This window comes from Neovison vison, chromosome 13, assembly GCF_020171115.1.
Source record: "Neovison vison isolate M4711 chromosome 13, ASM_NN_V1, whole genome shotgun sequence".
Taxonomy (NCBI): domain Eukaryota; kingdom Metazoa; phylum Chordata; class Mammalia; order Carnivora; family Mustelidae; genus Neogale; species Neogale vison.
The window spans coordinates 110,556,082-110,570,566 of record NC_058103.1 but is presented as its reverse complement, the minus strand read 5'-3'; the positions used below and the strand labels follow the sequence as shown (position 1 = coordinate 110,570,566).

The 14,485-nt window shown below is 35.3% G+C and overlaps 1 protein-coding gene across 2 annotated transcripts in view; it reads right to left on the bottom strand.

Moving 5' to 3' along the window:
• Nucleotides 1–14,485, bottom strand: part of CCPG1 (cell cycle progression 1) — a 39,525-nt gene that overhangs the window by 2,919 nt on the left and 22,121 nt on the right. For both annotated transcript variants that reach the window (XM_044232026.1, XM_044232027.1), the window contains exons 5-8: nt 13,622–13,823; nt 8,861–9,112; nt 4,286–4,407; nt 92–1,497 (exon numbers count right to left, since the gene is read on the bottom strand). In XM_044232026.1, coding sequence (XP_044087961.1) covers nt 92–1,497; nt 4,286–4,407; nt 8,861–9,112; nt 13,622–13,823 — 1,982 coding nt within the window. The remainder of the gene's footprint in view (nt 1–91; nt 1,498–4,285; nt 4,408–8,860; nt 9,113–13,621; nt 13,824–14,485) is intronic.

The window sequence follows — 14,485 nt, the reverse complement described above, 5'->3', positions numbered from 1 at the left end:
TAACATTCCAAGATGTTAACAAGATTAAATTTGCTACCCAATCTATAAATGTCAAAAGCTATTATAATAACATGGTGCTATGTAAACCGACCTGGGTCCATATGGAGGGGAAAGAGTGTGACCAAAGAAGTGTCTATATATATATCCATCCAACTTCTCAAACACTCCATCATTATCTACTTGATATTCCTTCATGTCTTTAAGATAATCTTTAACATCATTAACAAAGTCAGTGAAGAGCTTCTGATCATGTATAAAGACACCATTTAGGAAAAACTTATTGATGAATTGATCAAGTTCTTTCCAGTGATGAAAACTATCCAGTTTTTCTAATAAATACCTTTCAATTAACTGTCTAAACTCCTCTATCCCTACAGGATTCAACATTTTCATATTAAAAAGGTTAATGGATTCCTGTTGAGCACATTCAAATACACCAGAACAAGATTTTCTGAAAGAATCATAATTTTCACTACAGTCATGCTCAGCACTGCACTTCTGTGAATTTGTATTTTTTCTAAATTCTTCAAAGTGAGTTGGCTTTTCTTTCCTTCCCTCTCTTTGCGTAGTAGGGCCTTTATTCTGGTTTTGTGTACGTGCCTTATACTGTGGGTGTAAATATTCACTAAAAACTGTTGATTTTTTCACTGCTTCTTCTTTTGAGGCACTAAATCTTTTATTGCCCTTTTCATCGAAGATATTCTTGGTGGTATCTTTGAAATGCCTGAAAGTGGATTTAACTGAATCTGAAAATTTTTTCAGATTTTCTTTCACAGCTTCTTTAGCCTGTTTAATTTTTTCTTTATGATGCCTCACAAACTCCTTGGTAGAATTCTTCATGGCATCAAATGTTTCCTTAACTGAACCCAAAAATGTTTCCTTTGATTTATTTTTAGCCCTGTGGTTTCCTCTGCTCCCTTTCTTTTTTCCATCGGTTTCTTGTTTTGCATTTTGATCTTTTGCCTCAATATATAGTCTTTCCCACAAATCAGAACGCTGCTGTTCAAAGTTTAGCTTCTGCTCCAGTTCAGTGAGTCTTTCCCGTAGGACTTCTATTTCCTTTTTTTCAGTCAATACATTGGGAGAGTCTGGGTTGTCATATGACTCACTAGAGCTTAACTGCTGGAGTTCCACCTTTAAAGCCATAGTTACTAGTCGTTCTCTCTCCAGTTCCGTCCTTAGCGTCTTTGCTTCTGCCAAAAGAGTTTCCCTCTGATTAAGGAAGCTGTGTGTCTTCAGCTTTTCTTCTTCCAGATGCTGCTTAAGTTTCTGATTTTCTGTAACTAATTCAGTACCTGTTCCTTTATCTTCCAATATCCTAATCTGTTCTCTTAGTTTCCTTAACTCTTCCTGTAATAAAGATAAGGCTTTTTCTTCCTTCTCCAGAGATATTCTTAAATGCTGATTTTCTGTATCAAGGTTCTTTCTCTGAGTTTCAAAAGCCATCTTCTCTTCTTCAGTAAGGGCCCAACATCTTGCAAGATTTTCCTTCAAAGACTAAGTTTTTTGAAAGAGAAGAAAAATGTCAAATGCTTTATTTAAAACCTCAATTCAAATCTTCAAAACATAACCCTAGGTAACCAATACTCATAACATTTTTAGTATCTTTTTCTGCAGAGACTATCTTTTATGCAGTATATATTTTTATTTTTATAGAGTGTATATATATATATATATATATATATACACATATATATGTATTTCAATACATAAAAGTCAGAAAATACAAGGTTCATTTCTAAAAATAGAGCTAGGGATACTTCTCATTAGTGTTTATTAGTGACTAATGATTATTTCCCACATAATCATATGAAAGACTAATGGTTTCTCAGCCCACCTACAAGTCAGGAGAAAAGGAGACTGGTCTATCTTTGGACAACAGAACTCCAATCTCTCCTGAGAAGTCTCCTAAGGAGAATTTAGGCAGGACTAAAGGCTTCTCTGACCCTTGGGTGAAGGAGATGATCTTTTATAAAAGGGAAAATTATAGCTAGAGATGACTTGAGGATTTAAAAATTCTATTTATATTCTCTGCACTCTTTGAAAGGAAAACATTTCAACAATCTTAGTCCTATATGAAGTATCTTCACCCTGAGCAAATTAACATCCCAAAGTAAGTTCAGGTAAGTCCTCCTAGGTCTCTCAGCACTTCTTAGAGGACTCAATCTTGGTAACATTTATAACTAATTTCTCCAATTTCAAATCATCTTCTGAAGAGACTATCACCAGATTAGCAATATAACTCTGAAGTCAGCACCCTTGAAAGAGAGGAAACCATGTTCAATTAGGTTTACGATATTTTGCTGCATTTCAAAGTACTCTTGAATATCTTTTTCAACATATGTATTAGTAACAAAATTTCACAAAAACAGCAAGAAACTAAACAACATGCTTAAACAGGCTAATAGTTAGAGCATTATCCAGTCAGTTAAAATACCTTATAGATAAATCAGCAAATGATAAAATTTTGCTTAATTTAAGACATTACCATTATCCCATTTGAATCAGACCAGAAAATCAGATATACAGAAACAAAAGAAAAATGTCCTTTAGGAGAATGACAGTATTTCCACTTGAAAAATAACTATCTGAAATGGATGGTTCACTATCTGGTTCATTACTCTTTAAAAAACAAATTAAAGGGTGCCTGGGTGGCTCAGTGGGTTAAGCCGCTGCCTTCGGCTCGGGTCATGATCTCAGGGTCCTGGGATAGAGTCCCGCATCTGGCTCTCTGCTCAGCAGGGAGCCTGCTCCCCCCCCTCCTTTGCCTGCCTCTCTGCCTACTTGTGATCTCTGTCTGTCAAATAAATAAATAAAATCTTTAAAAAAAAAAACAATTTAAAATTTCACAATAATCAGGGGTGCCTGGGTGGCTCAGTTGGTTAGGCATCCAACTAGATTTCGGCTCAGGTCATGATCTTGGGATCCTGAGATTAAGCCTTGAGTTGGGGCGGAGACTGGAGCCTGCTTGGGAATCTCTCTCTCCCTCACCCTTTGCCCCCCACCCCGTTTGTACTCTCTGCCTCTCTCTAAAGAAATGTTTTTTTTTTAAATTTCATTATAATCATTTCATCTACTCTCCATATGTAAAAGGAAACAAGTTTCATGTATCCAACAGAAGTGGATCATGAAGTAGTACAGACTAATGTAGCATTATCTTTAAATGCAAGAGCACAAGGGACCACAGAATGACTGGAGGGTATGTTCCACATTCAGTAAACTCCATAATGTTAAAGTTCCTGATAAGTAAATCTCAGGCAGGTCTCCCATGAAGATCTTCAAAATCCAAACCACATTTAATAGATGGAGGTAAGAGGCCTGCCAAGAACTGACTCAGGAAGATCTATGTAGGGTCAGTCTCCTAAAAGCCAACATCATCCTACAGAAACAGAAACCATGGTGGTAAAGAAGAAAATGCCTACTCTTAAATCACTTGATCAAGCTGGGAAAAACTACACTATTTACAAATAACTTCAGTAGTCCCTGCCTGAAAAAAGAAATAATCCAGATATCAAGTGGGATTCTGTCTTCTAAAGAAATATAATCATAACCCTATAAGGGGTACATAAATTGTGAGGGAAATTTGGGGGAATGGAAGGAAAAAGGAACAGTTTACTTTTCTACTGTGAATTTATCTACAAGCCCTATATCTTTCTTATGAAGAACCAGAGAGGAGACCAGCTATTACACTGGTCCTCATAAACCCACATAGGTGTTTAGGAAAGCACAGTCCTGCTGGAGTTAGGTGAGTTTAGGAAGGCAAGTGTAACATGCTGTCTCTTCCATCAGGCCTAACAAGAAACCAAAGAAAAAGGACCCACTGATTATTTCCCTTGATCAAGGAAAGATCTTAGAGAGGGACTACAAACTCTCCTTTTTCTCACTGAAAATGTTTTGCTAGTTCTGTAAAAATAATGTTAATAACAATGTTTTCTAATACCATTAATTTAAAATAATGTTAATTATAGTAACTAGAAATAACACCCTTGAAGTCAGATAAATTCAGCTTTGCCAATTGCTAACCTTGAAAAAGTTAACTTTTTTGAACCTCTTTCCCATCTATGAAATGAAGCTAATACTTCCTTAATTCACAGGTCTGTGGTGAGCAGTAAGAGAAGTAGTACTGTATGTGAGGTACTCACAGCAGTGACTAGGACACAGTAAGGAATCAACAATTATTATAATATTATTATTGCCTCACTAATCTGCTTTGTACTTTTATCTGAACAATCCAATAATTATTGGCTAACAATTCTTTCTTAGAAAGTTTGTTAGTAGTACATACCTTATAATCTATAAAAGATTCTTGTTCCTGTTGACATTGGGAAAGATAATCCTTCATATCATTCAATTCATCTTCATGTATCTTTCTGACTAACTGCTGACGCTTCTGAATCTGAATGGTGCCTGAAAAAATGTGAAAATTTTTGTTAGGGATACACACACACACACAACACACACACACATACAACAAACATTATAATGACCAAACATATAATATATATATAATATAATACATAAAACATATAATAAAACATTTAATCTTTATATATTTAATTAATTAATCTGGATAGGATCATTTTCTTCAAGGCCAGCATTTCACAGTTGTATAAAAACTCTTATTATATAAACAAAAGAATAAGTAAAATCTCATGGTGTCATTCAACAAGTAGTGGCAGATGGATGTTAATAAAAATCAGTCCAAGGTTAATGTATATTTTTAAATTTAGCATACACCCTGGGACATTTAAGCACTTCACTATCCTTTTGACTAAAACAAGCTAGCCTATGTTACCCTTAGAAAAAAAAAAAAAAAAAAAACTTAAAAACTTATACACTGTTTCTAATCTTACGATATCGAGGGCACTCAACTTTGTTGTTTTTGAGAGACTGTTGAGGGACATAAAGTGTTGTCTTCAACGGGGAAAGGAACCATAGAATCTATTCATAGGATGTAAGTCAATAAGGAAAAATAAAAACATCTATCTTTTTCTCACTATATTTTGCCCAGTAAACGATGTGACACAGCCCAAAAAGTACAACAAGGAAAATAACTGCCTGTGATTACCCACCATTCTCACAGCCAAATCATTTACGAGTTCTGCATTAGTTAGGTCTGTACTAGAGTACCACCAACCCCATCCCTGCAGTGGTGAAGTCTTAAACCAACTAGGATTCTCTATATTTTAACCCTAAAAACCAAAATGTTAATTTGCCAAGACATGCTGTTCACATGCTGCTTGTTACATGCCTCATGCATGAGAGAAAGGAAAAAAAAAAAAAAAAAAACACAACAACACTGAATCAAAAAATAAGGCAAAAGGCATTTGGCAACTTGACCTTAACATCTACCAAGTGACATATTATTACTATAACACAGGATTTTGCAATGGAAGTTTACTGTCTTCCCCTACTGCTAAAAGAAGTTAACTTTCAATTTCTTCGATAATCTTGAAAAACACTAAGGAAAACTTTTGCCAAATCACAAACACCTATTACCGGCTATCATATTCTTCGTTAAGATTCATTTCCTCTTTCAATTTTTGAATTTACAAAAGCATGGTAGATTTGTCTCAATGTTACTCAAAAGAATCTCAGATTTTTTTGAATGCTGAAAATTCATTTGTATTTCCCACAATAACAGAAAACCTCTCTTTTCAAACTGCTGACAGGATGAATTCCTTTACCCGCTGGAAAATAACCTAAAACTATGTGTTGAGATCTCAATTTGCCCATGTTGGACAACTGTCTTTATGTGGCTTTTATTTATCTAATAACTATTGGTTTTTTTTTTTTTCCTACATCTTCAGCCACTTAACTATAAAGTGTTACCACCCAAGGAACAATCTTCAGCCTTCATGTCATGTATAACAATCTGCCTATCTTAATCATAAAAACCCAATTTTTGCTATCCCTTCTCTTCTGAGTCCAATCTTACCAGAGTGTCTTGCCAATACATCCAGCTGCCTGTTGGGTGCAATTCTGGGAACATCTTCATGAAAAAAATCGAACCATAACACCTGCCCTAAACCATTTTAGAATAAAGTTGAATAAAAACAGCCAAACTGTGCTCACCATCATATTTATGATCTAGCAAAACTTTCCTAGAAACACCCCCAATTCCAAAAATAAAGCAGCTGGCACACTTCTCGGAATTTAAAAAAATAAACCACTAATATCACAAGTTATGTTTTCCATTATTACTTCAGTGTTCCTTATTTCACTAACCTTTTCTCCACCCCGACCTTCACAATAATCGTCAAGACCCTGATCATCAACAGCAGGATTACAAACACTCTTAACTGTCTTAATTTTTCCCATTCAATATGCCTCTTTGCACTTTTCCTCTAAAATTACCATGAGGTCACTCTATAAATCAAACTCTTACCCGGATTCCAAGATGTTTTACATTACACCAGCCCATGTACTCCAATGTTTTACTCCACTATTTCTCTACTCTGCTGTAGTCCAGTCAGTCTTCTCCTTGCTCCCAAACCCAGGAAAGTTTACTTTCAGGTTGTCAGGTTCTCAATTGCTGGAATGCTCCACTTTCCTTCTGACTAGCATAAACGTTAAGACTAGACCCTGCTCAAATCCTACCACCTTCAGGATGACTCAGTAAGTATAGCTTTTGGGCTATAATTCTCTTTTCTGTGCTACATAGCTTAGCACCCAGGTATATTCTGTTACAGTGTCTGAAGAGCAGGATAACCTATCAATACTTAAAGTCATTAATTCCATGAGAAAATCAAATCGACTGAACTCCACTGTTGATTTAGAATATGGATAGCCTACAATGTAAAGAAAGCATACAGAAGACAGGTGCTTCAAACATGAAGATTTTTTTTTTTAACTTTTGTAAGCATTTTCAGAACCTGAAGGAGTAGCAAATACCTGTAATACACTGTTTTACTATCCTCAATCCTGTTAATTCTCCCCTCCTTCTGGGATAGATCTGATTCTCCAAATTTATAAAGAAGTGCGGTTGGCAAATGTCCTGAGTAATTCACTTAAATAGTATGTTTTTGTTAAATAATTAGTAAGCAAACAACTGATTATGGAGTATGCAATGACTAACTTCATGGTGCATGAGAAATTCAAACTGGTTCTGAAATCAACTCAAATGAGCTCTTTAAGTGTTGAGATCAGTGCCAGAATTAAGGGAAAAAGTGATGTCCTTTAAACAGCGACCCTGAAAAACTAACTGTTTTTATATGTTCCCTGAGCCAAACTCATCACCATGCAAAACTACTTCATATTACCCAGGCTTTTCATATTCTGAAAGGATAATTTTAAAAAGTACAGGAAAATGTTTTATTAGATATAATCATTGAAGTAAATTTTACAAGTAACCAAACACTTATTTAAACAGAGCAGTAATTTCTCAATTTTGAAAGCACTCCTCTCTACATTGCTCCTTCTACAAAATACTTCAAGGTCATGCAATTGGTAGTTTTAATGCAATCTCGATTAACATTAAATCACTGTCCACATTTTTTAGTAAGAAAAAAAGATCAAGATAAGACTTTCTCGTTTGTTAACTCCATGTTTACCTGTGGGGGGAAAAATCATTCTCAAAAATACACTCATACAATTGTTTCAACTATAAAATAAACAAAAGTATGCATATTACTTCAAGTCAAATCTCATTACAATAACCTTCAAGGAAGGATACAAATTATACTGTCTCAGTATTAAATTCAAGCAGGTATCCACCAGGAGTCTAAATGCTTATTTTTAGCAATATAAATTTAAACAAGAAGAAACATATTTTACTAATCTGACTTTAAACAAATATTGTCTTAAGTTTCTTCTAACATTACACTATGTATGTTTTTAATGCATCCTTTCCACACATTAACAAAGGGTACATGTAACTCTTCAATTTTTGCATAAAGAAGACATTGTTGAAAGGAACTAACAAAACAGGAATATTCCAAAAGTTAAATTGTGGATCATACCAGCAAAAAAACCTAGAAGTACTTCATGTACAGCAAACTGAAATTTGTAAAACTGACAAGATCTAAAACATCTGTTTAAAGTGGTTTTTTTCAAAATTTTAATACAGAGTGTGTGAATGAGCATGAAGTTTTCAGTTCTCAAACAGTCTCATCTTTATACAGACATGTTGAGTAAGACTCAATGGTAAGGCTCCCCAATGAAAAATTATACCACATGAAATTCTTCCTCTTTTCATCCAAGACACTTTTAAAGGGTTTAAAGATAATCAATATACATAAATATTAATAAGGAAAATAACAAGCAAAGTTTAGGGGCACTTGGGTGGCTCAAGGGTTAAGGATATGCCTTCAGCTCAGGCAAAGAGGCCTTTCCCTCTGCCCTTCCCTGCCCCTCATGCTCTCTCGCTCTGTTATCGAATAAATAAAATCTTTTAAAAAATTAAAAACAGGGGTGCGTGGGTGGCTCAGCGGGTTAAAGCCTCTGCCTTCAGCTCAGGTCATGATCCTAGGGTCCTGGGATCCAGCCCCATATCGGGCTCTCTGGAGGGAGGGAGCCTGCTTCCCTTACTCTGTCTCTGCCTGCCTCTCTACCTATTTGTGATCTCTGTCAAATAAATAAATAAAATCTTTTAAAAAAATTAAAAACAAAAAATAAACAGGCATGCTAAAAATCCCTACATTTCTTAAATAAATACCATCTAACGTAAGTGAAAATAGTTTTGTGAGAAAGGTAGCACTGTGCCCATTTTCCAAATGAGAAACCTGAGGCTCAAATAAACAGCAAGCTTTGCAAGGTCATATATTTAATGATGACACTGAAAACAGTTCCCAGAATTCCTCTCTTAGCAAGTGCCCATACACACGATTTGTTTACGTGTAACCAACTTTCAAATACTTACCATAGAAATGCCCAAATCCCATGCTGATTGCAATCACCAAAGCAAGTATAACACACTTATTCAGACCACTGCTGAACTGGCGTTTACACAGCTCCTTAGATGGGTCAGGTTCTTGTTCAGGGAGTTGCCGTTCTTCGGATTCTGAACTAGAAACAGTCTTCTTCCTAGCGCGGCGGCGTCTAAAAGCAGGACTAGGCTGATGACTGGTTTCATCACTACTTGATTCGTTGTCGCTAGGCTGGGATGAAAATACTATTTTAAAAAGAAAAATGTAAATATTAAAAATTTTAGAATAGCTTTTTCAATAAATATGATTTAGAATAATCAATGCCATCCCTACGTGTCCTTTTACATAAGACAGCCAAAACCAAAAACAAACAACACAAAAAGAAACTCAAGTTTTCAAGATGTATAAGTGTTCAAGTTTTTCAACATAAAACCAAAACAGAAAAGATTTCAACTGTGATACACAAGAATCTATTAATCATGTTCTGTGCTTTTGAGGGTTTATTTGGTTTTATTTTTTTAACTTCTCTTCTAGTTTACACTGTTAGAACAATCATTCTCATAGCCTATTAAATTTCTTTGCTATTACAGCCATAAACAGATACTGTTTCTAGAAAGAAAAAGAAACTCTCTTCTTTCAGTTGCAAAAGGAGGTAATTTAAGCTCAACTGTTTAAGGAACACATGGAGGTATATGAACAGTTCCTGCAACTTACAAAGTACAGTAACTACCAAAAGTTTTCTTGGGTGAATCTGGACCCTAGTTTCATTTCCATCCTTTGAGTCCACAATCAACATTCAAAGCACTATTATAGTTTAACACAGGTTTCCAGAAGTCAGATGAGCCCTTCCCTTCGACTGCCACTCTTACTAGAAGGTTATTAATTTTACCCTCTAGTAAATATGTCAGCATGAGGAAGTGACACAACAGCTATCTCCGATATTAAGGACTAGTCTGGTGCTGCTCCTTTATGAAAAGAACAGTAAAGAACAACAACAAAAAAACCATAAGAAATCTCAAGTCCTGGAAATATATCCACTAAAAAAATCACCTTCAGTTTTTTTAAATGTAGAACTTGTTAACACTGTTCTACCAATCAATAAACTACATATTGACACAGTAAGTTAGATGGCTCAGTAATAATTTCCACAGGCCAGTTATAAGGAAGAAAAAAAAGGAACTAAAAGTAAGGATAAAATGTGAACCTCAATTTGATACAAACAGCTCCAAACAACAAACATCCATGCTTCAAAAAAGCAAAACAGTTCTTCAGAAGACAGGATATCCATGCCACAGGAAAAGTTGGTGACTTGGGTTAGGCAGTACTTTTTAAAGATGGGTCACAGAGGATCTGGTTAACTTTCACACTGACAACACCAAACACACAGACAGAAAGAACTACTGGATGAATGATTATTTCTAGTATTTAGTTATACAGATGCCACTGAGAGTTCTTTTGGTCATGACCCTTATGCCCATCATGTTTATCTGGTTATTCTTGATCACTAGTTTTTCCCAGATGCCGTCGCCTCAGCTGTGAGGTTATATTTCTTGGACAAAGAGAAAGAAAGGAAGACTTAAATAAAGCATTTCATAACACAAAGGCATTCAAGATTATGGCTGGAGTATTTAAGTCAGTCTTTCTGGCAGTATTAAGATGGGTAAACGTAAAAACAAACCATTTGTCAAAATTCCTTAAATAAATTTAATTCTATTGCCTTCATCACAGATTCTAAGTAAACAAGCCAGCCTAATCCATATTAATAAATTCATATCCTTATCTAATGCTTCCATCTTTTTTAACCCATATATCTAATAGCTAAAGTATTTCGATTTTTAAATTTCTTTCAAAACTTAATTTGGCCCATAGTCCAAGATGCAGGCAATGCAAAGGCATGCAATAAGCTTAGCCAGCTTTATTACAAGATCACTTTGAACACCTGTTTAGAGTATTACAGATGACAACAGTTATCTTTAAAGCACTAAGTAAATAGTAAATGTGACTAGGCACACTCAGCTCAAGAGAAGCTGATCAGATTTAGTCACACCACCTTGGAAAGCGAGTTGGCTAGGAACATGGTGTTTCAGCTGATCATCCCATCCCCTTATGCATTCAGGAATCTTCCACAGCTTCTCCCACCACCTTTCTTTTGTGAATAAACAGGAAAAAAGATGTATAAAGCTTTATTATAAAGACTAAAAAGGAAAAAGAATTGAAAATACTTATTTTAATTATCACTCAACATTGTTATTTGTGCTCCATCAAAATTGAACAATCACACCTTTAAAAAAAACATATATGCAAATACAAGCTTTTCTACAACTACCCAATTTTGCTTTCTTCGGGGGAGACTCCAGTGCAAGGGAGTGGCTAGTATTCTTAAATGAACAAAAAGTATATTGCCACAAAGAATTTAATTTAGAAGAAGAAACAACTTGAAATCCTACAGAGATGGAGAAGAAGGGAAAGGAAAAATCAAAATAACCAGGCAATGGGGAGTAGGGGATTAACAAACCAAAAAAATAGGAGGTGAGAGAGAACGCAGACTCTTCGCAACTGATTTATATATATAGTATTTTCAACATAATCCAAAATGCCATTTTAAAAAATTATTTTATATAACACTTTCTTTACTGAAATAATTCATTCCTTTAGGAGAGAGAGAAATGGATAAAAATACTCCTAGGAAATTAAAAATAGAGCTTCCCTACGACCCTGCAATTGCACTCCTGGGTATTTACCCCAAAGATACAGATGTCGTGAAAAGAAGGGCCATCTGTACCCCAATGTTTATAGCAGCAATGGCCACAGTCGCCAAACTATGGAAAGAACCAAGATGCCCTTCAACGGATGAATGGATAAGGAAGATGTGGTCCATATACACTATGGAGTATTATGCCTCCATCAGAAAGGACGAATATCCAACTTTTGTAGCAACATGGACGGGACTGGAAGAGATTATGCTGAGTGAAATCAGTCAAGCAGAGAGAGTCAATTATCATATGGTTTCACTCATTTGTGGAGCATAACCAATAGCATGGAGGACAAGGGGCGTTAGAGAGTAGTAGGGAATTTGGGTAAATTGGAAGGGGAGGTGAACCATGAGAGACTATGGACTCTGAAAAACAGTCTGAGGGGTTTGAAGTGGCGGGGGGGTGGGAGGTTGGGGTACCAGGTGGTGGGTATTATAGAGGGCACAGCTTGCATGGAGCACTGGGTGTGGTGAAAAAATAATGAATACTGTTTTTCTGAAAATAAATAAATTGGGAAAAAAAAAAAATACTCCTAGTAAAATATTTCTCTTAACTGAAACTGTAAAATTCCCAAGAAGTCCAAGTTCAGAAAGGAGATAAACACCAGAATAGTGTGCTTTGAAGTATCCAAGTACCTGAAAAAATTAAGTTTGTAGGAACAATTTCTTAAATATCTGCTTGGACCGTTCTGCAATACTCCTACTTCAATGTGACTACTTTTTCTGGCCCGTGAATATTCTCAAATTAAACCAAGGAAGACTTAAAAACCAAAAAAATAAAGGAAAGAAGGAAAAAAAGAAGACTACTTGAAACAGTGTGAATCCTAGATTTAAACAAATAAAATAAAATTTGATAAACAAAAAAGATTCTAAAGTCAATTTGTTAGTCCTTGTAATAAATATACTATGTAAACCATTCTGGCAAAGGCTGACCACTAAGAATGCCAGATCAGCATTCAAATACTTGAATAAAGTGTTTTTAAGCTCTTGTTTATAGCCAAACTGATATACTAACTGAAAATAACTTGCCATTAAATGAGATAGCTAAAAATCTTTACTTGACCTTTTATTAGCTTGAAGTGCAGTAACAGAAATTCCATTGTCTGATACTGGCAAATGTAAATATTAAAGAATGGTAAACTCTAAGAAAATGATCTGAAATAAACAAATCCTTATTTTTGAATCAAATTAGGATATTTTAGAATCACTAGCCGTGTTCCAACTTGTCTTTCTCTCAATTCATCCCTGAGTTACAAGTGTTCATTAATAACTGTGCGTTAATTATAGCTTTGTTTCTTTTATTTCCCTTTGTGTCTAAATATTTACGTGCACCTTGAAAGATGTTACATACACCTCTCAAGCTGAGCCAAAGAAATATAGAAAGGAGTTAGCTCAGGAATTCCCATTTTAACCTCCAAATCATTGTCTGAATAGTAGACACTGAGTGCCTTAAATGTGACTTAAAATAGGCACATTTTCATAACTCAATCTACAATGAAAGATACAAAGGTCAGGGGCTTTGGGATCTGCTGTATTGCCAGCTCTGTGAACTCTGTTTAGCACATAAGGAGCATTCAACAGATGTTTGTTAAATGATTAATAATTGAAAGGATCTAACAGACTTCAATAAGAAGCTTCTTCCACAATTTCTAGAAATTAAAATTTGTACCACTGTAAACAGAAATTTTAACTTTCTCCTATTTTTACTTACAATGGCTTAATCTTCTACCCTTAAATACCTAAAATATATCAAATGCATTCTGGAGTGTTTCAGACAATAACAAAGCTCCTTGAAGATATTTTTTTTCATCTTTTACTTAATAAAAGATGGTATTTACTGTTATAGCAATTCTGCTCTTGGGACCTACAATCTAAGAAAACGCTAGACATAACAGTAGATTTTGCAAAAAATCTTAAATATATTAAAAACTTGGCCATTGTATAAAAGGTGGTCCTAAGACACCGTAGGTCTCTATCAGTGTACTCTTTATGCAGCTCTTACCAGTTTCTGGCTGACAAAATGTATATTGGCTGCTAGAAGAAGACCCCATGTTAAAGTCTTCTGGATTCTGCACTTCTTCAACAATTAGAGGTTCCGGATTTCCAGTTTCTTCTAACTTAGGTGGCTCAAGGGTAACAATATCAGAATCATCACTGACAGTTCCAAAATAGACATTGTCTTCAGATGACTTTGCTTCTTCTCTCTGAGGAATAATTTTAAAGACAGTAAATTCAACAATTTTTTGAGAGCCTTATATTTTCTACGTAGCTCAAAGTATACAACAGTACTTAAGTACTGTGGTAGTTTGGGCTTAAAATAAAAGATATAGGAGTCCTGCCCAAAAGACAAAGATGACAATAGCAGGCTCATCTTTTAGTTCAAAACACCATTGAACACCTTGACCAGTCTTTCAGAATTAGAACAAACTGCTGCCTAATCATTGTAGGCTGCAAAAGATAAGAAGCCCACCATTAAATCAAGGACAACAGAAAAGAGAGGATTCATTTCTCACTAATTCCATGGGTTTATTTGACCATAACTCTGTAGTCAGGAAGCCCATAAGACTGATAACAAATTTCCATGGTTATATATGTAATAAACTTCAATAGCTATGCCATGTAAAAATCATCTAATCTAGTTTTATCAAGAAGTCAAGTAAAGCAGCGCCTGGGTGGCTCAGTGGGTTAAAGCCTATGCCTTTGGCTCAGGTCACGATCTCAGGGTCCTAGGATGGAGCCACACATCGGGCTCTCTGCTTGGCGGGGAGCCTGCTTCCCCGGCTCTCTATGCCTACTTGTCATCTCTCTCTCTGTCAAAAAATAAATTAAATCTTTAAAAAAAAAAATAGAAGTCAAGTAAAACATC